General features: G+C 43.3%; 1 protein-coding gene across 1 annotated transcript in view; it reads right to left on the bottom strand.

The window, feature by feature from the left end:
- Nucleotides 1-3,266: 3,266 nt before the first annotated feature.
- Nucleotides 3,267-26,754, bottom strand: part of itsn2b (intersectin 2b) — a 37,582-nt gene continuing 14,094 nt past the window's right edge. The window contains exons 12-40 of the mRNA XM_071512626.1: nucleotides 25,857-26,119; nucleotides 25,543-25,692; nucleotides 25,000-25,140; nucleotides 24,553-24,640; nucleotides 24,103-24,242; nucleotides 22,313-22,539; nucleotides 21,238-22,052; nucleotides 21,014-21,138; nucleotides 20,318-20,596; nucleotides 19,419-19,612; nucleotides 18,623-18,675; nucleotides 18,353-18,519; nucleotides 18,204-18,234; nucleotides 17,288-17,409; nucleotides 16,817-16,913; nucleotides 16,186-16,380; nucleotides 11,653-11,774; nucleotides 11,330-11,436; nucleotides 10,880-11,063; nucleotides 10,261-10,359; nucleotides 9,965-10,048; nucleotides 9,722-9,805; nucleotides 9,134-9,196; nucleotides 8,440-8,589; nucleotides 7,874-7,992; nucleotides 7,692-7,774; nucleotides 7,467-7,550; nucleotides 6,713-6,886; nucleotides 3,267-6,240 (exon numbers count right to left, since the gene is read on the bottom strand). Of these exons, the coding sequence (XP_071368727.1) occupies nucleotides 6,092-6,240; nucleotides 6,713-6,886; nucleotides 7,467-7,550; nucleotides 7,692-7,774; nucleotides 7,874-7,992; nucleotides 8,440-8,589; nucleotides 9,134-9,196; nucleotides 9,722-9,805; nucleotides 9,965-10,048; nucleotides 10,261-10,359; nucleotides 10,880-11,063; nucleotides 11,330-11,436; nucleotides 11,653-11,774; nucleotides 16,186-16,380; nucleotides 16,817-16,913; nucleotides 17,288-17,409; nucleotides 18,204-18,234; nucleotides 18,353-18,519; nucleotides 18,623-18,675; nucleotides 19,419-19,612; nucleotides 20,318-20,596; nucleotides 21,014-21,138; nucleotides 21,238-22,052; nucleotides 22,313-22,539; nucleotides 24,103-24,242; nucleotides 24,553-24,640; nucleotides 25,000-25,140; nucleotides 25,543-25,692; nucleotides 25,857-26,119 (4,589 nt within the window). The 3' untranslated portion in view covers nucleotides 3,267-6,091. The remainder of the gene's footprint in view (nucleotides 6,241-6,712; nucleotides 6,887-7,466; nucleotides 7,551-7,691; nucleotides 7,775-7,873; nucleotides 7,993-8,439; nucleotides 8,590-9,133; nucleotides 9,197-9,721; nucleotides 9,806-9,964; nucleotides 10,049-10,260; nucleotides 10,360-10,879; nucleotides 11,064-11,329; nucleotides 11,437-11,652; nucleotides 11,775-16,185; nucleotides 16,381-16,816; nucleotides 16,914-17,287; nucleotides 17,410-18,203; nucleotides 18,235-18,352; nucleotides 18,520-18,622; nucleotides 18,676-19,418; nucleotides 19,613-20,317; nucleotides 20,597-21,013; nucleotides 21,139-21,237; nucleotides 22,053-22,312; nucleotides 22,540-24,102; nucleotides 24,243-24,552; nucleotides 24,641-24,999; nucleotides 25,141-25,542; nucleotides 25,693-25,856; nucleotides 26,120-26,754) is intronic.

Below are 26,754 nucleotides of genomic sequence, written 5' to 3' on the forward strand. Positions count from 1 at the left end.
TTCCTCACGGCACTTTTCCCTCTCATACTTTTCTTTTACTTCACTCTCTTGCTCCGTCTCTCTACCTGTTTCTTTCTTTCCCTATCTCAGTCTCTCTCTCTGCCGCTTCATTACTCTTTATCTCTCATTCCCGCTATACTTTTTTTCTGTCCTCTCTCTCCCTCGCTTCCTCTACCTCTAGACTTTTCTCTTCTTTCTCTCTTTCTCCCTTTGTCTCCATACTACTCTCTCTGCTTTTTCTCCCTTTGCCTCTGCACAACTCTCTCTTTCTCTCTCTCTCCCTCTCTCTCTGTTTCTGCCTTGCTTTTCTCTCTTCCTCTGTCTGTATCCTCTTACCTTTATTTAAAGGTGGAAATCCTATGGAGATTTTTGACAAGAAAGCAGTGTGCACAGAATGTTAAATAAAATGAAAGCAGATACAAAACACAAAATCCGAGGAAATCGATGTCAATAAAAACACAAACACAAAACAAAATGCAAACACAGTCAAAGTAAAAAAAAAGTAAGTAAAAAGTAGTAGATTTGTAAATAAAATTCCTTCATAAATTTGTTTTATTAGTCATGAAATGCACATTTCATGAGAACCATACAGTAGCCTATGTGTTATTTTATAGATACCATTGTGCAAAATTGATGTAAGTTATTCCACTGATACTGGACAGGATACTTTGTTTACATGAACAAGTCTCCCAAAAAAGCCATAAATAAGAGAGCCAGGACATTGCTTAGTTTTGTGTGTTTTCTCTTCTCATAAGTGATTGCACTATAGTGAGATAAAGCTTCTTTGTTTGTGAAAGCTCAAATGAATGATCTATGAGTTTTGTCAGTCAGTCACCCATTCACTGTCAGTGGAGAAATCCAAGATAGGTTTTGCTTGAAGACATTGCAGAGTTAGAGCCTTGACTCTCTGGATTTCACCTGAAGGTCTTCAACCTGGAGAGGTGTTCAGGTTCACCAGTCCTGACTGAGCGCTTCATTACTTAGGGAAAAACATACAGTCAAGGGCTGAAGGATCATTTTAGCTGTAAAATGAATTTAACATCAATGAAAATGAAAGATGAATATGAGGCAAAACAAAATGCTGTTTCTTTTTGATGGTGGGCTTTTTGTTGTTCTTCATGTTAAAACAACGTCACCAGCCAAAACACTTCTCACTGTCCCAGTGCTGTGGGACGTTTGGCTGTGTGGATGTTAATTCTGTTTTGTTCATCTTCTGAGTCATGATTCCAATCTGAAACACAGCAGGACCAGTTCCTTCTCAAATCAATCAATTTCAAATCTAAAACAGGAATAAATTTGACAGTGATGGGACATTCATTTGCAATTATTTCTGAACATTTTGGGTATAACAACCTTCCCGTGTCAAAACTTTTTCAATATCTGAATTTTAAAGAGAATCTACCCGTGTAACCCTTGGAAAAAAATCTGGCACTCCTGTCACATCATCATTAGTAGGAGTGGTTTGGATTCGCGTGCCGAGAGTTTGACTCCTGCTACTTGAACCTGTAAATTATCCAGCGCCCCAGGGGGACGACTCACACAACCAGCTGCATACATACATACATACATACATACATACATACACAGTCACATACACACACTTTACATAGACACACACAGACTACATACATATGCACAGCACAGACACACACACACACATACACACACACATTTAGTGCCTGGCAGCAGAGGACTTTTTAAAGCTGTCTCCGTCGGTATTCATCTCTTCCCAGACTTTAATTTCCAACGCTCCAGTTCCCCCACAATCTCCACTGGACATAATGAAACGAATGCAACACACACACACACACATACACAAACACAGTCTATTATTTCAACTGAGTTAAAATGTTCTCTTCCTCTCTCTCTCTCTCTCTCTCTCTCACACACACACACACACACACACAGACATATTCTGTGTTGTGCTAGTAGTATTAGTATACAGTAAATAATATTTCTATGAGTGGTGCAGTATTTAGTTATATAAATGTTACCTGTCTCTTGCTCTGGCCATAAACTATTGAATAGCGTCGCTTTATACACTTTCTCAGCAGTGTATTCACATTTTGCTCTTAAGTGACCTACCTGGCAATATAATGGTTAAATAAATAAATAATTCTTAACTACCAGGGTTGAGACAGTTGCTCTCAAAAGGCAATCTTTTACATATTATTCTTACCTGCCAAAAATTTTATCTGAAATGTAACCCATTGGGTTACTCAAAAAAAAGTTATTTTGAATTTCTTGGCCTCCAAAATTGATAAAATGTGAAGTAACAGTCACTATATTCCAGATTACAGACTGTTATTTGAATATTAGTGTACTGGAAAATTGGAAACAGGTGACTAAGACACTTGTTTTATAGACTTTATTTTCAGAATTTCCATCACATCAGTATAAGTGAATATCATCTGCAACCATTATCACACAATTTCAAGTTGTGTAAAATTATGTTTATGTCTTAAATTTAATTTCAGAACACCTTTGCTCCCCTCAGACGTTTATGAGAAATCCAACAGGTATTCACCACATCTTTTTTCCCCCACTATATTCCCATTACATAAATCTATTACCACTACAGAGGGTTGAGTTCAGACTTGTCAGCTCTGTTACACGTGTGTGTGTGTGTTGCTGTCAGGGCCTTGTAGAGCCAGTCAGTGTGGTTACATAATGACTGTTGCTCCTGTGCAGCCAAGAGCCAGTGGAGGGTGAAGAAGGACTTAATGAGGTCTATTGGTGCGCACTGACAACTCCACACTGAACTTCACTGCATCGCCCCTATGGCTGCAGACCATCAGGAACAACTACAAAACCATCATCAAGTAAATATGTTTTACATGTTTCTAAATAGTTTCCTTAGATAAACTGGATCCGGTTTTATAATGATGATCTCTTTTGAAATGTGTTTAAATAATGAAAATGTTTTTTTTTAACGTTGCACATGTTTAATGTAACTTCCCAAAATTAACTTGCCCTCCTCCCACACAAATACCACTGAATTTCCGTGAATTTTCGTCTCCAAATGATTATCATGATAACTATGCATCCTCACTCCATAAGAAATGCCATACCTGATAATATCAGTGAAGTCTGATTTTTCTGTTATTATTGATAGCTTTAGAGAGCAGTAACGAACGTAGTAGCGCGGTATTTCAAGAAGCAATATAAAAAATTACACTTATCACCATCTCAAGTGTTGTGTGAGGGATTATCGGCTGCTATGGCCATGAGATCCATAAGAGCCTAACTCACTTGTTTACAAATACATACTGTAGGTTTACAAAATGGTTGTTAAATGATTCTTTATTTTGAAGCTGAAATTCAGGGCCATGCACTGCTGTAGGAGGTGGTGTACTGAAAGTTTATCACTTTAATGCTAATGCTAATATGTCAGTAAACACTCAAAGGTTGGTCAGTTTAATATCTTTAATTTGACTTAAGAAACCCTGATTGAGAGAGTGCCATGTAGAGTGAGTACACACAGCAGGTTAGGTAGTCTCCATGCTGATTTGCTATGAACAGGCAGTTTGGGTTAGGTCGGCCCTAAACTCAGTTAGCACAGTAGTCAATGCAGATGGCTGTGGAGAGTAAAGGTAAAACAAAACAAATCACAAACTTAAAAACCCCCACAGGTATGAGTAAGGCAGTCCACAGTTTCTTCCCACAGCGGCCACATATTCAAATTGAAAAAACAAAACAAAAACATAAAAGTTTATACAAGACAGGTCCAACCTTTAAACGAATAAAAACAGAGGAATTTTGCTGATTGGATAAGACAGATGAAAAGAATAAAAGGGCAGAAGACAGCAGGCATAACAAATGGACTAGAGGCCTAGTCTACTTACAGTAAAACTCAATCGAAATCAGAGAATCATCTAAGATACTGTATTGCCTTTCAAAACAGTACCAACATGTGTTGGAAGAACAAATTAAATTTGACATTACACACTCAAAACAAACTCAAACCCAGTCAACACCAACCGATTATCCAAGATGACACAGCAGAGCCGTTTCAAACCTTTGGATGGTCACACACACATAAATTAAGAAATAAATAGAACACTTTTTTCCTCGCCACTGGACATTAATATCCAGACCGTTGGGTGGCGCTCAGGGTTAGACAGGAGACCGGACGCAAAAGGCAGAGAACAGACAGAAGAAGGCAGAAACAAGGCAGAAGACACCAAGATGTCAACCTACAACATAAATAAAGAGCTTTTACATACTATATCCTTGTCAATTTTACATGGCAGGTGATAAGTTGATTATAATGGGCAACTTTCTGAGGCAACAGAGATGGACAATATTGCTGTCAGTGGGGGTTGAAGATTGGCAAATGATGCTAAACAGATGTGGATGAGATGGTGGGAAGAATAAACATAATGAATAAATATTGTTTTGCCTTTGTTGACAAAGCCGCCTGTCTGCGTTGCCTCAGAATGTTGACCGGTCTCATAGCCCTGTACACAGAACAGTAAGGCAGAAACAGCTGACTCAGCTGTCTCTATAAGGGAGAGAAGAGTTAAAAGTGGAGTAGTAAAGGTTCATCGACACATCTTTTCATATTTATGTCATACTTTAACCTAAAAGAAATATCTTACACTGATACTTTGTGTGATTACTTGGCCCTGCCTGGTTTTGCACACTAAAGAAAAAGCAAAAATTAGCATCATCCCATTCCTTAGCATCATCCCAATTAATTCAAATCATATTAGACACTGGCATATTTGAAAAGGCCAGGCTATTTGCATTAAGGCCAGGCTTTATAACTCCAAAAACTGCAGCATCTCAAGAGCCCTCAGCTGAAGGTATCCTGTTTGTTTTCTATGTGCATGCATCTCAAGTATCCTTACACTCCACAGAGACACACACACACACACACACACACCAGGAGATGCCAGAAGACAAACAAAATAAGTGTTCAATATTATTACAGTGACATAGACTTCAACCCAGACTTATCCTGAGATCTTCTATCAAACAGTAGTAAACTGACTCATGTGGCTCCAAACCAGAACCACTGATAGAGAGAGTTGGTCCAGGTCGTCCTATAGGTGCCATGATACTGTCCCTCATCTGGAGCTAAGAAATGTTGACTGCAATATTTGGTAATGTCCAAAACGTCAGCATGGTAAGACAATCTAAGAATCTGACAATCTAAAGATCAGATCAGCAGCTCAGCAACGGCCGTGGAGCCGGACAGCAGAGCTAGCATGCTGCTGCTGGAAACTGTCCAAACTCTTTCAATCAATGGTTCTTCTACAAACCACCTTCCCCCAAAAACTGTCTCTCAAAAGCCATCAATCATGACTTTCTCTGGGGAAAAACAGTCTTCCAACATATGTATTGATAGTTAAGATTATGCTTAAATCAGCACAGCTTCAACATCGAATCATCAAATGGCCTTGGTTGAGCAGACTTGGCAAAGAGTGTGTCCAGAGCCCTATATTTGAAAGAGTTACAGCACTGAAATCACTGAATGTTTAAAAACTGACTGCTCTCTATGTTGTAACTGTTTAAGATATAGAGCTGTATGAGTCTAGAGGAGAGCAGAGAGCCTCTAGAACTGTATTGCTATATTTGTAGTTACATCTATTACTAGTACTGTGATCATTCGTCCAGTTTTACCCTACTCTGGTTTATTAAACTCTACAGTCCAGGACCCAGACTTGTTTCATGCAGGGACACACCATCAGGCCCATGATGCACTGTGTGTCCCCACTATTTAAGAAGCCAGGCTCTAGTCCCGCCTGTCTAAGCCTGTGTAAAGATTACGCTGGTGCTGGATCGGCACTAAGGGCCAGCTGCCTCACCAATCACGCTTCCCTTCCCATCTAACTCAAATTCTTATTGTTCAGATGACATCAGAAGAAGTGTCATCAGTGCTGCTTGATATTAAGGCTTGATAAGAGTAAAGCGTACAGCTGAGGAGTGCGTCTCGTTTGAGGAAGCCGTCCCGATATGAGCGTCTTCTTGGGAGGAAAGAAGAAGAAAGAAGCTGTCTTTATTTGGTTGTGTTGTAGGAGGAGGCTATCCTTGTTTGGATGTCTTGTTAGAAGAGGCGGTTCTTATTTGGGTTTGTCCTGTATGGCTATTTGTTGTTGAAGAGCTGCAGGTCCAGGCGGACCCACACCTCCCCCGTTGGAACCTCATGGAGCAGAAGACGACGCGTCGCCGCCCCCTTGTTCTCCAACTCTTTCTTTATGGTTGCCACGGGAACCTCTGTGCGACCCAGGAAGTCTGAGGTAAGGGAGGAGAGAGAGAGAGGAGGGGAAGTGTGTGGAGGAACGGAGGGAGAAAGGAGACAGGGGGGAAAAGTCAGTGCCTGGTGACAAATACCATTCCTGAAAGTAATTTGGACTTAAAAATGATTTTGGATCATATAATAGTTGGGAAGAAATGCATTTCAGAAAGTATATACACAAATACACATATATTGATCTTCCCTAACTGTGACAGCTCTCTCATATACATGTATGACCTACTGATGAAAAGGTGAGAATCCAATGGGAGTTAATGAGGGGACATGAGCTTGATGGAGATGGGGTGGTAGAGTAAGAATGTGAGGCAAAAAGGAAAAGGAGAGGTAGGACAAAAATTAGGGGAGGAGAAGAAAAGAGAGAAGAGAGTAAGGTTAGAGCACGAAAACAGAGATGCGACAAGAGACGAGACAAGAGGAGAGGGGAAGATTAAAGCATGTGCAGCAACTGACCATCGGGTGAAAACTGATCCCTTTCAAAGATGGTGATGCACAGGACGTCCTGGTAGAGGTCCTTGATGTGGAACTGACAGTTGAAGTTCCATTTGGGGTTCAGGGTGTCGTTGAGCGTTCTGGACGTGTAGATCTGAGCTCCCATGGTCACTTCGCAGTACGGGTTACTTTTACCTAGAGGAGGGGAAGGGAGGGAGACAGGAGAGTGGCAAGAGAGATGAGGGGCGAGAGGAAACGAGGGGAGATGAAGACAGGAAGGGAGAGAGGGGAGGAAAGGAAGAGGAGAGGAGAGCAGGAGGGAAGTGAAGAAACAGGAGGGGAGAGAGTTTACAGAGTTGACAAAGCGCTTTGCAGAGGTTGTGAGTTGAGTTCAGACTTTGTCAAAACAAGAGACTACATTAAAAATGAGTCAATAATAAATAATAAATTAAAAGACTGAACTGATGAGTATTAACTAATGAGCAGAGTTAAAGCATCCTCTCTAATCTATATGGGAAAAAAGTATAGTTGTACCACAGAAAGACAGAAATGGCTTCTGACTGAAAGTGAACTGCTGCTAAAAGGAATGATAAACCTGGCTTTTGATTTACTGGGTTGCAATGCAGCAACGCATATAGCAATCAGCACATTTGGACCACAACAATGAGAGTACATGGTATGTGACTTGGGACGTCCCACGGGTTCAGCGGGCCAAGTCACATACCATGTACTCTCACTGTTGTCATTCAACATGAGTTTAAATATCCATGCTCACCATTGTGTTTGCACGCCTTGAGCTCAGTAGCCTCCAAGATGGTGACAAGCAACCTGCCGATTCCACTAGCCTTACTAGAGCGAGCTGCAAACACGCACAGAAACACACACACACACACACACACACACACATACAGAAGAATTAAACCAGTGATATGATGACGTCATATGTATATTAGGAAGTCACTTAATGTGTGTGTGTGGCTGTGTGAGTGTTGAGACAAACCCTGATAGGCCTTTTCCCTTTTCTTCTTTTCTGTCTCAATGAAGTCTTCAGATGCAGCCTTGATCTTCTGAACCCACGCTGTCCTGCAAACACACACACACACACACACATTCAGCCCATGGTATACACTGAAATGTGTAGCATACAGCAAGTGTGTGTGTGTGTGTGTGTGTGGCATTTACCGCTCATTGATGTTCTCAGTCTTGAGTATATAGACTCTATCGATGTGTGAGATGTGGAAGACCGGCTCGTCACTGGAAGGATCTGGCAGCTTCACCAGGACTTCATTTAGAAACACGGGCTAGAGGAGAGGAGGGGTACACAAAAACTGCATTAAAAAAATCAACACAAAACAGAAGAATGTGAAATTCGACAATAGATTTAAAGTTGGATTATGCAAAATGATGGATTTATATGCAAAAATACACCCATTTTATCAGCTTAAACTGGGTATGGACAGCCATGTGAGCTCTTTTCCACACACAGAAAGTGACCAATTAAAGTGGAAAATGCATTTATGAGCATCTTTAAAATAAAAATAAAGACACAAAGTATCAGGTTACCTTAAAGGAAGACATTTATACTCTTTGTCAAAAATGTTAGCTCTTTTGCCTCTCTCATCCCTTTGGTGCAAAGCAATCACAGACCGCCAGTTGGTAAACATGAGTGCGTTGTGCACAATTTACTGACATCGCATTACATGATTTCTGTGTATTGAAGTGCTCAGAATTCAGTGTGTGTGTCTCACCGGCTTGTACATCTTGAGCTGTATGTTGTTCTTGTTGCTGAACAGTTTATCAGGCCCAGAGGAGCTGAACTGTTTAGAAGCGTGCGTCAAAAGCAGGAAGTCATTAAAGAGGAAAGCCCATAGTTCCTTGTTGCTCTTGGCCTTGTACATCTGGAAAGACACAAAGGAGAAAATATAATATCAGTTATTATCAATTCTGCCAACTACATACAGAAATAATTATGGGTGTAATAAGTACCATTTAAACTGCCCCATAGCACAAAATGACCATAATATATCTGTAGGGTTTTATGGGCTTGTTGATCAATACCAGTGATTACTTTGCCAGCTGCTAAAATTTCTGGCTTTCAGAAACGACTTTCTGGCCCGTACTTAATTAGCTAGCTTACTTATCTCTGTAGTGAAAATGTCGTTATTATTTGTGTCAGTTACGGGCCGCTGTAAGCTGTGCCAGAGAACTGTCCGTGTTGTTGCACTTCCTTGATCACCAATAGAGATTGATAAAAGTCATTAGATTAATTAATTAATGCCCCTTTAAGATAAATTAAAATAAAATGCAATTAAAATAATTAAAACCCTGGATTTTCATGAAATTAAATATATTACTACTTTAGTAATCATCTGAGGACCCACCAGAAAGCGGTCCTTGGCTCAGTTAGGTTTCCACAGCCATAGTTTGAGAAACATTACTCACCTTGCCGCTGTGGAGCAGTTTCCTGGGGCCCAGACAGTTGGTAAGAGAGTTAAAGACCAGGTTCTGTTGAAGGAGTGAGACGTTAGAGGGTGTCTGTCTGTCTGTCTGTCTGTCTGTCTGTCTGTCTGTCTGTCTGTCTGTCTGTCTAGGATTGATAGATAAAACTAAAAGACACACTTGCATACATTATGATAGTGTGTGTTTCAAGTTTGTAATTTGATTTGCCAGTTTGATTTGCCACACACTTAACATGAGAGTATGTTCAAACATGTAAAATGTGAGCAGCATTATCATTACAATTATTATATAAGCTACATGAAGAGGACTACATTTCCGTACATCCCACCCTTTCTGTGTGATGGTGTGTGTGTCTGTGTGTGTGTGTGTATGCCTGGGCGTCAAAGTCAGTTCACTTCCAATCAGCATGTGCATTTTCCTCAAAATTAAAACATTTTAAAACCTTTTCTCAAAAATGTTCATATGTCCTTTTGAAGTAAGTACAATGAGAATTTAATGCTCTTTTCTTACTACAGATAATATTTCCATTCTGTACTGACTGAATTGTAAGTTCACTGGTAGGCGTCATACCTCTGTGACTCCCTCACACTGCACATGGCTCTGAATCCACTCCAGTCTGTCGGAGTTCTCCTTCTCTCTCACTCCCTCGTTCACCTGGTCAACAATTGAAATATAAGATCTTAAGCACCAATTCTATGGATAATAAAAGCTTTGAGTAACGGCTTGGCAGATTGATAGCTACACAGAAAAATAACCTGACAATTAAATGAAAGAAGTGAGCAAGTGAATAAATGAACCAATGACTCAACGAACCTGCTGACAGAGTTCCTCAGCTCTCTCCAGACCCTCCTTCAGAGGACCGCGGTCAACATGGCCCTCTGCAGTACACTCCAGGATCTAGACACACACACACACACACACACACACACACACACACACACACACACACACACACACACACACAGAGGTAAATACACAGACAGGTTCATTTTACTCACAAAGCAGAGAAAAAAAGGTAAAACATTCTGTTTTCTAATGTCAGGGGTCAGGATTCTGTTAAGCTAATGAGGATTTCAAACGCAGACACGCTCATGAACACGTGTGCCTACATTTTTGATGTGCAGCGGGTAGCGAGTGATCCTCTGCATGGGTTTCAGCAGGAAGCTGGACAGCGGCATGCCTTTACACCTGTAGTCTGTGGCAATTTTCTGATGGGAATAAAGAGACAACATCAACAAACACGCATTTAAAATCCATATCTCCCCTTCACATACAGGACACATGCATTTCAGAAAGGCAATTGTAAGACCTTTTTAATGCTTCGTAATTGTTCAGGGACATGAAGTCAAATTGTATTTAGTAAAGCACATACGCTGAAAAACCATGTTTTGCATATTGTACTACTAACCCTGTTCTGTATTAATCTAAGAGTGGACATGCAGCACAAAGACACCTGTCATTGTATGCTGAAATATTTAACACCTCTAATTACTGTAAGACATTTTAATATTTTTTAGGCCTTAAATTTAGATAATTTAAAACTTTTTCCATCTTTTTAAAGACCTGCAAATACCCTGACACACACACACACACACACAGCCCCTTTCTTCCTCCACCTCCTGCTGTCTTTCACCACATCTTTCATCCCACGCTTCCTCTGTCACTCCTTTGGATACCTGCGGGCCCCTCACTCCTCCTTCCTCTCCTCCCTCCTTCCCTCCCTCCTACCTTGAGGAAGTCCTTGAACTCCGGCTGGTTGTCGGTGCGAGTCTGGAGCAAGGCAGCTCCGTTGATCTGGCAGGAGCAGAAGCGGATGTAGGGCTGCATGTGGGCCAGCTCTGAGGCCAGGATGTCTCCGATCACCTGCACTGGCATGTTCTCCCCGCCGGTCTTCTTACGCACACGCAGCGCCCTGCACACACACACACACACACACACACACACACACACACACACACACACACACACACACACACACACACACACACACACACACACACACACACAGGCATTTCCACCATCAGCTGCACTTGTATAGTGTATTAGCACTCTCTCAGGCTGTCGGACACATTATAATCCATACAAACTGATGGCCAGCCACTCATCTCTCCTTCCCTCCATCCACACATGAGGGTGATAAACTCCTTCTAGATAATATTAGATCTGTCTGATATTTACTTGAGTAGTTTGGTGTTGCAGGCGATCAGTTCTTTCCAGTTGACAAAGATCATGGCCATTTCTGCTTCAGTCAGTCGACCCGACTCTAACATGGGCTTATGGAAAACCTAGACAGACAGAGACACACACACACACGCATGAATACAGATCGACAGGCAGATACACACACATCATCAGGGATGTGATCAAGACCATAAAAAGAGAAATCAAACGAACTGAACGCGTTTCTCATAAAATAAACAGTATTTACCGTGTGTGTTGGTTTCCAGAAAGTACTTTCTATGTGTGTGTTAGTTTGCAGCATATACAGTGTGTAGTGCTACCTCCAGGACTATCTGCAGGTCTTCCACGTATCTCTCCTCGGTCTGGATCAGCTCATGGATGTAACCCTGTCGTTTCCTCTCCTGGGGGCTCAGTGAGTCCAGGCTGGTCAGGTCTGCACACCCTGGAGGAGGAGGAAGAGGAGAGAGATTGTAGTCGTTACTCGTTACTTTTCTTAATAACAAACTCAAGCCCAACCAATGGTGTCATTTCAACAAAACCCCAACCCACTGCTTTAAACCACAGCAACACCTGAACACCTCACTGCCTGCCCCCTGCTGGAGGATTAATGTACATGAGAGAAAAACATAAACAAGAGGTGGGGGGCAGAAGGGTGAGAAGGGAAGAGGAGACTGTGAATATTTTGCTAATATACACACACACACACACCAAAACCAACCAATTGCTTAAGTTACAGGACCTTGCTGCTTAAACTTATATGTTTATCTCTGTCAGTGTGTATGAAAACATTGGTTCCTACCTCTAGATCAGTATGCAGGCACACACACATATACACTCAAACACACACACTTACCTGGTGCAGAGCGCCCATTTGGACACTGTGGGAGTCCCATACTAGCATACTGTTGCTCTCTCTCTGACCCTTCCCTGTCCTCTCCCTCCTCGTCTCTCTCGTCCCACAGGTTTAGAAAATTAAATCTGCCCTGGTTCTGTAAAGTCATCGTCTAGGACTGTCTGTCTCTTCTGATTCTCCTTCTGTTTGTCTTCTCTTTCCAGTCTTTCTTTTCTCTTTGATTTCTGTCTCTCTTGGTGTTTTTGTTGGCTGTCCTTCTGTCTCGTTCCTTCGTAGTCTACCTGAACTCTCCTGTCTCGTTTGTCTCTTTCTCCTTGTGCGCTGTTGTCTTCTCCTTGCTGCTATCTGGGCAGAGACTAAACCCGCTCTAAGACTTAGCAACCAAATCTGTTTGTACCAAAACAGGAAGGGGGATTCTTTCTCTCTCACCCTCTCTACATGTGATCAGAGTTTATAAAGCTTAGTTTTTCTGGCTTTCAAAGAGTTGTGCCACTGAAACAATCAAGGCCCCACAACGAAACCAAATCAGTGAAGGTAAGAAAAAGTTCCCGTTTTTTTCTTGAAGCAACGCTTTGGGTCTTAAGTTTTTAAATCCAGCTGTTATTTGATGGAACTGAAGTTAGTTGCCAAGTAGCAATATCTGAATTCATTGGAAAAAAACTGGAAACTATGGGGGAAACTAAATCATTTTAATGAAACCACTAGCCAAGTAAAGATTACTAAAATACTTGACCAGGTGGTTGTACACATACAATAGGTACACATGCACACAAGCACACACACCCTCGGTAGTGTCTTGGGCACAAATATCATCTCTTCATCTTAATCGTATGTATTGTGTTGACAATATACACACTGAATGCAACACACACACACACACACACACACACACACGCATAATAGCAAAACACCCAGTTGGAGGTGGACACTGACATTTCATTTTCAACAGCAATAATAAAACACATGGTTATCATCTCAAACCAATCTTTAATATTTCATTTAAATTCAGATTCAGAAAATATATTAGGCACATCTTCAAAAAAAGTTACACTGTCTTATACAGTATATGGGCTTAAAGGTAATATATAGGATTTTCTATAAATACGTCCTCGTCAAATCTGTTGTGCTATCTGCCACTGGTGCTATGAATTCTCTGTGTGCTGCATTCACCTCCTTGCTGTTTCTGATGTGTAATAGAATGGAAATTTGTGATAACTCCCAAATTAAACAAAATGAAAGCAGAAAAAACATCAAAGCGGGTAATGTTTACCCCGTGGTAACTAAAAAAGTAGCTGTTGTTTGTTTCTGTTTGCATTAGAATCCATCATTAAAATTAATTTCATGGCAATACATTGAGGAAATCCTAGACGTACTATAGCATTTTTCAGTTAGCTCCTAGATGTGAGTATGTGTCAGTATCCATCAGACTAGGCAGATTAGTCACAGTAACTCCTGTGAGGCCGAACCTCCTTCAGCTTGCATAGATTAGGTTTCTTTTCACTCGCTCACCTGGCAGGCCGTGATACACAGGCAATGTGACCTACGACCAAATACAATACGACCAAACATCTCACTATGAGCACACACGCACACGCACACACACACACGCACACACGCACACACACACAGAACAGTAGCAAAACAGCATACACTATAATATAAGGTGCAATAGTGTAGTTTGTAATCTCACCCCTAAAGGCAAAGCTTAAGTCTGTCAATGGCTTTGGAACAGTTAGCCATATAGTGAACAGTCTCTGATCATCTCACTTCAAAACCACTAATTAGCCCTCACAACTAACCCAAGTATGGCTTTTAAATACAGAGGACAGAGGTTGCTTCCAATTGCGCCATTTTGTGTCCCCAACTGAGTTAAACAGAGTGGTTTCAAGTAGTGAATTAAAACAGCCGCTGCAAAATGGAGACAGTGGAGAACAGCAACATCAAGTGAAAGTAAAAGATAGGAATTCTTAGTGGTAGTTTTTCCAGGCATGGATTTAGCTTGCTTTTGACTCTGAATTGTTGATTATATTTCAATATAATTTACAAGCTCAGGTTCTTTTTGTAATCTATTGTCAAACATAGTTCATGTCTGGTCTTGAGTATGTTTTTAAAGTGCAGGTCTGTACCTCAAAGATGTCAAAGATGGAAAGGCTATGGATTGGCCATTGTTGTGGGTTAGCAAAATTTTCATCCTTAGTCAGGAATTAGAGTTAATAAGTGTCTGTAAAACTGTCCCACAGTGTCTGAATATAGAAACAGGAAAGACAGAGACAGATAGTGGGCTCTGTGTGAGCTGAACTCCTAAGATGGAGGGGAGAATGGAAAGGATGGAAAAAGACAAATGAACAGAATTTCTACAGAAAAGAGGGAAGAGAGAGGAGAAGAGAAAAATATGCAGTGAGAGGGGGATGAGAAGAAAATAAAATGGAGGGGGAAAGGGATGGGAAAAGAGGCAACAGGAAAAAGAGGAAGATGTGACATGAAGGAGGGAGAGAAATAAAGGTGTATAGGGAAGAGAAGAGGAGAAGAGGGGCTCGCCACAGAGAGACCCACCATCGCTCTGCTTCAGAAGAGTTTTTTTTGTCCAACAGTGAGAATTCAGAGTCATCAATTCACAATCAAATCAATTCGCAAGCAGCCAGGGAATTCCAAGAGGCACTGGGGCATGAAAAATTCACTGAAGTCATTATGAGAGTTGTTTCAGGTCCTGAGTCATCTCCAGGTCACACAGGTTAGGGGTGATTTCTTTAAAACACACATACACTTGCTTTCTCTCTCTCTCTCTCTCCCTCTCTCTGTCTTTTTCTCTACTACACTCACACACACACACACACACACACACACAGAGTAACGTTAGATCAGTGGGAAGAGTTAGTAGGGAAGGTGGGGCGTCCAGACACTCCGCCCGTTCAGAGCTGTGTAATAGTGGGTCTCTCTGAAGCCGGGAGGAGGAGAGGAAGAGGAGGAGGAGAAGGAGGAGGAGGACTTTCTACCACCCTAGAGGGAGAAAGAAAGAAAGAAAGAGACAGAAATAGAGAGGGGGCAAGGGGGAGAGAGAGAGAGATTGGAAACGAGGGAAGGAGGGAGAGAGAGGAGGAAGGAGGGGGGACAGAGGGAAAGAAACAGGGAAAAGGTGAAATGGTCAGTGAGAAGAACGGACATAGGGATGAATGGATGGATGGATGGATGGACGGACACATTATTGATGGGTGGATGGGCCTTGGATAGATGAACAGATAGATGAACAAAGGGTAAAGATTAGTCTGAAATCACAGATTGAGGCTTAAAGCAATATGTAAGCGGAGCACCTACATGTTTCTATTCATGAACAGTCAACCTCCAATATTAGCTGTACATTTTTCCATTTCTAGTTATGAATAATTTCAAACTTAACTAAACTATCAGTTCTGCAGTATAATCTAAGGGTGCGATCATACCTACGGTTCGCTTTCATTGGTCTGCACCAAAGTGGAAAAGTTGACTTTGTTGCATTTTTGTATAACCAATCCGATTCCAGTCTCTGTAACTTTAGCTAAGCACATGAGTAACATGAGTAACTGCTGGCTATCAGATGTGACATCTCTCTCGTTATGCCCATAAAGCCACATGTTGTGGTGTCACTTCCTGTAGTTGGTTAGGATTCTGTTCTCACTCCTAACAAACATCGACAGAAATGGCTTAAAATATCACCTTTCATTAAAAAAAATAATTGATTTACACTAGGCTATGCTTCCATAGAGAACTTCATTTTATGTCACAGTGCAAACTGTGGCTCCCACTGCTGTTATGTGAATAGGGAGTCGCTGTCGTTAGGTGATGTGACTAGGAACAGCCTATCGTTTTATGACTAGGGAAACCCTGTTTTTAAGTGACTAGGGTAAACATTTATACTTTACATGGGTTATGTTAAGAGTGAACTCCAACTCTGTATCCATTCAACTGAAAAGACACCAATGAATCAAGGATCCTTGCTTTAAACATGCTAAAGGGTTTTACTCACACTGCTGGCTGGGGTCAGACTCTGTTGTGGTCATCTTAACGTAATTGGTGGGGAAAAGGCCGGTGACCCCGTTGATCTCTCCTTTCCACCAATCAGGATTGTTCTTGTCAAGGACGTTGATCAGTTGACCTTTAGAGAAGCTCATCTCGTCCTCGTTGGCGGCTGAGTAGTCGTACATGGCTATCACCTGACAGACTGGGAAAGGAGAGAGGGACAGGCTGATGGATGGAGGGTTGTGTGTGTGTGTGTGTGTGTGTGTGTGTACAACATGTAGTTGTACATGCTTATCACCTGTGAAAACAATTCAGTGGATGTATGTGTGTGTGTGTGTGCTGTACATAATGAAATAGGTGTAGAAGGGGGTGTTGGAGAGTGTGTAAGAGAGGGTGTGTGAGTGTGTAAATATGTACTTGTACATGCCTATGACCTGACTTGGAGAGGAGAGTGTGTGAGTATGTGAGATGTACATGACAATCAACAGTCATGTAGAGGAGGTAAGCGTTAGTTGGTGTGTTCAAGTTTGCATCCTTATGAGTGTATGTGTACAGGGTTCACACCAGACTGGAACTGCGGCAGAATTTTGCCAAACATTATGTGCAAAGGAGTGTGTGTGTGTGTGTATGCGTGTTACCTGGTTGGGGTGCAGGTGTGGACTTGCCACTGTTGGATCCCAGTATTTTCACGTGAGTGGCAGGGAACCAGCCCTTCTGACGCTTTTTACCACGGGCCTAAAGACAGAAAACACAGACACACACACATTTAACTATCATTGCAAATAACGTCTTGGAAGTTTTTTTCAGACAGCAGCGATGTGGGCCAACCATGAGCAGCAAAACCTCAAACCTCCCATTCCCTACCAGCAAGTGGAAACCTCCCAGCTCCAGACCTTTGGAAAACAATGTACAGTACTGCTGTAAATGTTAGCTGGAGCTGTTGAGGGCCAAAAACACTGAATGTCACTCAGGCACCCCCACCTTGGAGTGGGTGACTGATGCAGGGTCGAGTGCATTATGAAGGGGGGATCATATGGGTGCAGCTGAATCAGGGACCCTCTCTGTTTTCACCTACAGTTCTGAGGACAAAAAGTTGAAGAAACACTGACCTGCAGTTCTCCTAGCCACCAGCCAGAGGCGTTCTTGCTGAGGATGAGGATGAGCTGGCCAGGAGCCAGGCTCAGCTGCTCCGGCCCAGTAGAGGAGTAGACACTCGTTACCTGGGCGATCTCTGTGCACACACACACACACACACACACACACAAACACACAGATACAACCTTGAACTGCAGCACTTAGAAAATACAGAAACATAAATTGTCTTATGTGAGAGGGAGAGAGAGACAGAGAGAGATAGAGAGAGAGAGAGAGAGAGAGAGAGAGAGAGAGAGAGAGAGAGAGAGAGAGAGAGAGAGAGAGAGAGATGTGCATACAGGATGAGTCTGAGAGGCCCTAAGTGGTTTGTCTTTTTATTGACATTGATTTCCTCAGATCTTGAGTTTTGTATCTGCATTTGTTTTATTTAACATTCTGGGCACATTGGATTCTTGTAAAAACTCTCCATAGGATTTCCCCCTTTAAATAAAGGTAAGAGGATACAGGAAGAGAGTAAGAGAAAGCAGCAAGGCAGAAACAGAGAGAGAGAGAGAGAGAGAGAGAGAGAGAGAGAGAGAGAGAGAGAGAGAGAGAGAGAGAGAGAGAGACGTGCAGAGGCAAAGGGAGAAAAAGCAGAGAGAGTAGTATGGAGACAAAGAGAGAAAAAAGAGAAAAGTCTAGAGGTAGAGAAAGCGAGGGGAGAGAGAAGACAGAAAAAAGTATAGAAGGAATAAGAGATAAAGAGAGTGAAGTAAAAGAAAAGTATGAGAGGGAAAAGTGCTGTGTCAATGCCGAGTAGTGAGGGGGAGAGAGGAGAAAGAGGAAAACAAATACATATTGTGAGAGGTAGAGAGAGAGAGAGAGAGAGAGAGAGAGAGAGAGGGAGAGAGAGAGAGAGAGAGAGGTGTGTATGTGAGAGAGAGCGCTTACCTGGCTTCTTCTTGCCAGATATGCTGGATGTCTAAAACAACACAAATTATGGCTATGTTATTTAAATGGTGCTTTTAATATAGCTCTGTTATAAACCTTTAAGAATATCACAAAATAAAAACGTGTCAGTGTGTGTTGCAGATTCTTACGTCGCTCTCTTTGGGTTTGACGTAGTTGCTAGGGAACACTCCTGTGCAGTTGCCTATAGAGCCGTTCCACCACTCTCCCTCTCTCTGGCTCACCAAGATCACATCTCCTTCACTGAAAGTCAGATCGCCAGGCTCTGGAGACTCATAGGTGTACAACGCCACATATTCTGGGGAGGACAGGACAAATTAATAAAACAGATGAACTCACCAACAGAAATACAGACCAGTGACAACCGGGTTAGGTTGAGCAGGGAGAATGTCTTACTGTACCTTCCATCTGCTGGCCGTCGCTGGAGTCTGAATCAGGGGGGGAGTTTGTCGGGCTGGAAACACACATACAGTTACCATATTTATTTGTTTAAACCTTTCTGTGATATACTGTGAATTATATTTGAACTCCATGCTTCAATGTGATTTGTAACTGTGTGACAGTCTTATCACAGCAAATTCCTCATGACAGACGGAAGAATCACTTCACTTCTGTGGCCTAAATACTTAGCATAGTTACTACACCTGCACACACAAACACACACACACACACACACACACACACACACATATTCAAGTGACACATTCCATGTGACTGGATGTTTTCACTGATAACCTCCCTTTCCTTTCCCTGTGATAACAAGCACCTCGCCAGCCACAAAATATGTTGGCATGGGAAGAGGACAAGTATGTGCTATATGTGCTTGTGTGTGTGTGTGTGTGTGTGTGTGTGTGTGTGTGCCTGCTTTGCCAATAATGAAAACAACAGCTAGATCATGACATACCAGTGTGTGGCAAACATGAATGGCTCAAGCCCGCATCTTTTCCCCCATGCACGTGTGATATTATGCGTGAGGCCATACTCGCTCCATGTACAGTATGCGTATTTACTTAATGTTAAAGCCATCCTCTGATGACCTCATCAACATATTCAAATTTCTAAGCCCCAATGAAAACACTTTTTTGGTACGTAGCATACTGGAAAAGTAGTAACAATGAAGTAATAACAATTATGCCACGTTTTGTTGACCTGTAACAGTAGTGCCCCCTTGGGTCAATCAGTGTAATGAAAGCTTACTCTGCACTCTCTTCTTCCCCCAGCAGGGTGACATATGTCTTGGGGAACCATCCCTGTGCACCGTTCAGCTCTCCCAGCCACCAGCTGTCCTGCTGCTCCAGCACTCGAATAACATCGTCCTTACTGAAGTTCAGATGGCTGTCTGTCTTGGCGGTCCAGGAGCACAGCGCCTGGGCCAGCAGGTTACCAACCACCTGCAGACAGGCAGAGACAGTGTGTGTTACTGAAATTAATGTGACTGCCTTCTCTGTCCAAGCGGACAAGTTACACTGACAATAGAAAGTATTATAGGAAAGATGGTAGAGTAACAGTGTGTTTGTGCACATGCATACACTGATCATATTGTGGTAATCAAAGGGTAACAGGTAATAGGACCTGTTGCACAGGGTGTTACACTACAAATTATAGCCATCATTTTTATGTTTCCCCTAAACAAGCTTCCTGATGACAGTGAACACGGAAAAAATTAGCACAGCCTGGGCCCGTCTTATCATGAGTCCACTGCATAATTAGCAAAATAGCCTAGACTGCATGGTCTGAGTTTGCAAGCTAAGTGGAATCGACAGGATCCTATCCAGGGTGAATTTGAATGGATTACAGAATTCACCAGGTTGATTGTTAGGACTGGAGTTAATCTCCCACCCTGATCCTCTCTTTTTGGGAGATGAAACACAAGATAGTGGTATAAGCCAGAGTAGGACATGGGAGCTAGGTGAATTAGGATTCAAAACAGCAGAGAAGTTGGTTTGATGTGTTGTTCTATACCTCAACTGTTACCTCTGCAGTACATACTAATTTTAAGGCCAAAGGCCATTTCAGCTGCTCATGCACTGGATCATACAAGTGTTAGGACACCACATCTCCCGCTTCTTTCCAGGAATCGATCCACCATGTCTTACCTGTCCCTGTGTCTCAGAGGGGGCAGGGTTTGGAGAGTGCGTTGGCGTGAAGGCCGACTTCGTCCCCGCTGCCTTGGCAGCCTCTAGGTTATTATGGGATGAGGTGGGGTTGGAAAACTGTGGTTTGAGCGCCACTTTGGGAGCACTAGCAGTAGCAGCAGTATTATTAGCCGGGCCTGATGTGGCCATTCTCTCTACGTAGCTCTCTGGGAACCAGCCCATCTTCCCCTGTCTGCTCCCATACAGCCAACCTTGCTCCCGCTCCATTGTCTCATCAACCTGCCAGGAGGAGAGGGAAGGTTAGAGAGAGAGAGGGACGAAGAGGAGGAGGCAGGAAAAGGTTTGAGAGCCAGGAGGAAGAGGAGACAGGGGTTAAGAGAGAGGGAGAAGGAGGTATAGAGAGAGACATTTGAGTGAGCAAAAATACTGACAATTTGGTACCAAATCAAACATGAGGCAGATCAAGGCTTCTGTTCCTACCAGCGACAGTCAAGTTCTTTTCATGTTATATGTCATGACTGATCATATAACAATATATTAATGAAAGAATCCTACACACAACATCTTCAATAAACTGATGAACCCCAGGAGCAGAATAAAAGCCGTTCCTATCATTTCTACTATAACTTTTGCTTTTTCCAGCCCCTGTGAAGGAACTCATGCATGTACAACTCAAACCTCTTTTTCAATTCTTACCTCGATGACATCATCAGCACCGAAGCTGAGTTCATCCTGGTTTCGAGCAGTGAACGGGTAGAGCGCCTTGAAGGAAGTGAGCGCCGCAGACTTCCTGTGGTGTGTGGCCTTGGGCTGCAGACCGCCTAGGACAGCCAATCAGGAATCATTAAGTGGGCATGTCAATCAGGCATATAAGATCATCATAACTCCTTTGTGTGTGTGTGTGTGTGTGTGTGTCTCACCCTTCCTCTCCTCTAGTCCTCTCAGCAGAGCGGTCAGTTTCTCCTGAATTTCCAACTTCCCTCCTCCACCTCCGCTAGGTTGCTGCTGCTGCTGCTGACGAGACGCCTCCTCCTTTCTCCTCCTCTCTTCTTCGGCTCTCCTCTTCTCCTCTTCCTCCTCTTTTCTCTTACTGTCCTCCTCTGCCCTCTTCCTCTCCTCCTCGCGCCTCCTCCTCTCCTCGTCCTCCCGCTGCTTCTGCTGCTGTTGCTGCTTTCGCCTGTCCTCCTCTCTCTTCTTCCTCTCCTCCTCCTCCCTCTTATTCCTCTCCTCCTCCTCCCTCTTCCTCCTCTCCTCTGCGTCTCGGACAGCCGCCACGGCTGCCCTCTGCCTCCTCCTCTCCTCCTCCTCCCTCTCTCTCCTCCGCTCGTCCTCCCTCCGCTCTTCCTCTAGCCTCTTCCTCTCGTCCTCCTGTCTGCGTCGCTCCTCCTCTTCTTTCCTCCTCTTCTCCTCCTTCCTCCTCTCCTCCTCCAGTCTCCTCCTCTCCTCCTCCAGTTGTCTCCTCTCCTCCTCCAGCTTTCTCCTCTCCTCTTCCTGCCTCCTCCTCTCCTCCTCCCTCAGCCGTTCCTCCTCCTCTCTTCTCTTCCGCTCCGCCTCCTCCTTCACTCTGCGCTCTCGCTCGGCCTGATCCTTGGCGGCCTGGAGGCGAGCCTGCACCTCCCTCTCCTCCTCCTCCCTCAGTTTGGCGTCTCTCTCCTCCTGAAGCCTCTTCTGCCGCTCCTCTTCATCCCTCTTCAGCTTCTCCTGCCACTGTCGCTCCTTTTCTTGCTTAATACGCCTGCAAGGGACAAGAAAACAGTCTTAAAGCAAGGAAGCTTCTCCAAAATAATAGCGGCATCTAGATGAAACTATATATATATGAATAGCTTTTTAATCTCAGTGGTTTGTACTGTAAATTGAAGATTGTAAGTTGAAGATTGTATGTTATTCAGATTATATTTTATTTACTTATTTACATATTTAAAGACTTGACTCTCACAGAAATGCTATGGCAGCTTGGAAAATGACAAAATGCATATTATGAGCAAAGCAGCGTACCTCTGAGCTTCCTCCTCCTCCCTCCGCTTCCTCTCCTCCTCCTGTCTTTTCCTCTCCTCCTCCCTCCGCTTCTGCTCCTCCTCCTCCTGTCTTCTCCTCTCCTCTTCCCTCCTCTTCCTCTCCTCTTCCTGCTCCCTCCTTCTGTTCAGTTCACGCCGCTTGTCCTCTTTGATGCTCCGTAGTTTCTCTAGTGCCGCCTGCTGCTTTCGCTGGCTCTCTCTCAGGTCCTGAAACACACACACACAAAATGCACCATTTGCAAAATGCTAAAAACGTGGTTCTAAATGAAACAATGAGTTGACGAGAAAGATGTTATAGGCTAAGGGTTAAACACACACAGCATGCCCAAACACTATGCACAGCAAGCACAGAGGTGACTAAACATATAGCAATTTGTGCAAGGGTGTGAGAGTGACAGACATGCAAGAAAGAGATAGAGGAAAGAAAAAAGAGAAAGGTAAAAGGAGAGGAATAAAAAACTGAGATGGTAGGGCAGCATAGAAAGAAGATGAACGTAAAGAATAGAGAAATTTAAAAAACCAAGCAGAGAACAGCAGATCAGAGAAGAGAGGAGATGAGAACAACAAAGGAAACTAGGGAGAAAACCTTTAGTAGGTAGAAGAGGTTACGGAGGCAGGCCAGCAGACAGAGGACAGCCTGGAGCATAGAGTCCTCAGCATCCACATACTGTAAAGAGGGAGGGAGAGGGAGCGAGGGATGTAGGAAGGGTCAAAGGGAGGAGAGAGGGAAGGAACGAAGGAGGAGAGCAAGGAGGAGGAGGCAGATCCAGCAGAGATTTTCCAAGAGGAAGAAGGGAAGGGAAAGAAGGCGCAGAGGAGAGGAATGAAAGGTTAAAGATGACGAAGGGATGAAGGCGGGATTGGAAGGCAAGGAAGAGGGTCATGATGGGAAGGAACAACAGAGGGATTAGAGAAGAAGAGGAAAAAAGGCATAGAGAGCCAGAGCAGCAGTAGTAGTAAGCTATCTGGTTGGTAAGGTAAACAGGCATCGCACACTCTCTTTCCTTCAAGTCCTTAAACCCATCAAGTCCATACTTCCATGGGTTGTGAGGATGTTGGACCTGGTGTTAGAAATGGCTCAAAAACCACTGAAGGCAAAGCTTAGCGCTGCTAGATTAGAAAAACACTACAGGAAAGACAGGACATGCGTGCGGTTCAGTTAGCAAGGAAAACATTAGGAGAAAGATTACTAGCAGCTCCCTATTCAAGCTTCTGATTCCTTGCCTATTTGAACATTGCATATACTATCATGGCAAAGTGGAGCCTCAGGTAATACTCAATTTTTTGTCCCGGGTCACACGTTTCAACAAGAGATTTCCCATTTGCAGTTATTGATACTGAAATAGGAATGAGCCTGAATGTCAGAGGATCCCCGAGGCAGCTGAAATGTAAGGAACGGATATGGATGTGTGCCTGCTAATCACTGATGAGGGGCAGTGGAAACCTAAAGGTTAGAGAAGTGGACTTGTGGAAAATGTGGTTAGTGAAAGTGAATGACTAACGCTATTCTCCCTCAACAACTACCATCACTGCCCTTAAGCAAGGCTCTCAACCCCCCAACTGCTGCAGTGGAGCTGCTCAGTGGCCACCAGTAACAGACTGTGGCTGTACTGGGCAGCTCCCAGTGTGAATGTGTGGAACTGTGTGAATGTGAAGGAGGGCACTGCTGAAAGAGAGTATACGTGCTCAGTTGATTTTCCCTGGAAATATTGCTTTAACAGATGTTATGTTATTCTATTGTATATTAATATACTCTTATTTATTTCGTACCTGTATATCTTTATTATACTGGTCCATCTCAGCCAGTTTAGCAGCAGTCTCTCTCTCCAGAGTTTCCAGCTGTTCTCGTAATTTCCGACAGGCTCCGTTCTTCTCTGTAACACTCCGCTTCATGGTGGCCATGGTCGACACTGCAGACAGAAAAAATAGAGTAGAGTGTTTGCAATTCAGATATTTTTATGCATTTCCTGTGTATGTTTCTATTAATATATTTCCTCATTTGCTTTGCTCTTGTACATTCTATTCTATTTTTACTTTGCTGTATCTCAGCCTAATTTGCCCACAGAGACCATTCATCTTATCTTATCTAAACATCCATCCCTCTGTCTATTTATCCATCCATCCATCAGTTCTAATTTGGTAGGTTGAGTGCCATGTTCCTAAGTTCCATCCATCCATTCATCCATCTATCCATCCATCCATCCATCAATCAGTACTAACCTGGCATGTTATTTAGAGCCATATTTGTAATTTTCTCATTAAGTCTCCTCTGTTCTGGAGTGAGCTGGGACAACTTCCTCTGGAACTCCTGACCCAGAGGAAATGCATCATCAGGAAGAAAACATGCGTCATCAGAGGGGAACATGACAGAATGTATAATGATAGAGGAAACAATGATTTGGGAAAAATGAATACACACTCTCTCAGCAAAGGCCAAAACAAATGTTTTACAAATCATAGCTACTTTGGCAAAGTAAACAGTGTAATGAAAGCACTTGAACAAACAAATGATAGCAACTTCACAACTTGCTGCACTTATCACAAATAATCAAATGAAGTGTTACAGAATGCTCTGCAACATTTTCATTCCTTCTAGAACCTTTCTCTGACATAGAAAGGTTCTGGAAGGACTAGTTTTCACACAAACATACAAACACACATACAAACCTCCAGCTGTCTCTGCAGGTTGTCAATGTCCTGTCGGCGTGTCTCTCTCCTTTGATGGGTCAGATCCAGCTCTGTCTTCTGGACCTTCTTCTTGCTCTGGGTGTCACGCAGCCGGTCTGAGATTTGACGATGCTTGTTACCCTGAGGGAGGGAGGGAGGGAAGGAGAGGGAGAGGGAGAGGGAGAGGGAGAGAGAGAGAGGGAGAGGGAGAGGGAGAGGGAGAGAGGAGGAGAGAAAAAAGTAGAGACGATGAGGTCAGATGGAGACAAAGACAAATAGTGTTTCTCACATCAATTTGTCTTATCCCACTTCAACTTTTCACACTTCCTTTAATGTGTGTGTGTGTGTGTGTGTGTGTGTGTGTGTGTGAGAGTGTGTGTGTGTGTGTGTGTGTGTGTGTGTGTGTGTGTGTGTGTGTGTGTGTGTGTGTGTGTGTGTGTGTGTGTGTGTGTCGGGGGACATGGGTCAGACAGAGACAATATGACGACAGCACGTCTACATACATCTGATATGTTTTACTGAAAGTGTCTCCTTGCCACTCACCACCGCCTCCAGCTCCATCTCCAGACTCCTTTTCTTGGCTTTCAGTGTGATGATGTCATCCTGCTCCTGCTCCCGCTTTATCTGCAGCTCTCCGCGCCTCCTCCTCTCCCACTCCTCCTTCCTCTGACGCTCCAGCTCTCGCTGCGCTGCCTGGAACACACACACACACACACACACACACACACACACACACACACACAGTCGGCAGGACACTAGAGTTAATATACATGCACCAGTGTACAAATATGTGCACAGACAGAAATACATAAAGTATGCAGGCAATTCATTTAGTGAGCCGTGACCTCTCCTCTCACCTCTTTTCTCTCTATCTCTCTCTGTCGCTCTTCCTCTTTCTGTCTCTCCAGCTCCCTCTGCCGCTCCAGCCTCCTCTCCTCCTCCTTCCTCCTCCTCTCCTCCGCCTCCCGGACCTCCCTCTCTCTCCTCTCCCGCTCCTCTCTCTCCTTCTGAGCGCGCCGCTCCTCCTCCCTCCTCTGCGCGTCCAGGAGCGCCTGCCGTCTTTTCTCCAGTTCGGCGTTCCCTCGCTCCAGGTTGGCCTTGAATTTATCCTCAAACGTCACTGAAGATAGACAAACAAGAAATTTGATTATGTCTATGCTAGTGTATTCTATTTATGCTTGATTATATAGTATATACATCTTTCCACTTGATATAGGCTTTAAGTCTAGGTGGTATCAAGGGCCTTGTGATTGTATGTAAGGTGACAGTAGATATAAACTGAGGCCTGCATTATTGGTTCAAATCGTGGCACTGTACACATAGTCACTGGGCTGCTCTTGACTTACAATAGCCTTGCCTTTGACAAGTGGCTACTGTGTAACTGTTTAGTTTATGTTACTGCTTGTGGGTGTGTGTGCTCAGAAGCCTAGAGAGAGTTCGGCTATTGCAGTTTTTAGTGGCAGCCATGCAGCTACCCAATCGTGACCCACAGCCATTAGATAGATAGATAGATAGATACTTTAAATTCTGGTGCACAGTAGCTTCAAGTGTGTATGTTACAGGATAGAAAGGTACAATATAGTCATAAAAAATATAAAACAAGGTAAGAGACTAAAAGAAATAGGAATAAACAGAAGATAAGACCAGTCCTGGCAGAGACTGGAAAAGTGCCTGTGCCTATGCTTCCTTGTGCCAAATGATCTTTGGTAGGCTGAGCATAGGAAGTGTTATGGAGAGCTTTGTTGCATATTTGCA

Source organism: Centroberyx affinis, unplaced genomic scaffold, assembly GCF_046629955.1.
Source record: "Centroberyx affinis isolate AG114_WGS23_722 - 3 ecotype Tasmania unplaced genomic scaffold, CSIRO-AGI_Caff_v1 ptg006402l_1, whole genome shotgun sequence".
NCBI classification, from domain to species: domain Eukaryota; kingdom Metazoa; phylum Chordata; class Actinopteri; order Beryciformes; family Berycidae; genus Centroberyx; species Centroberyx affinis.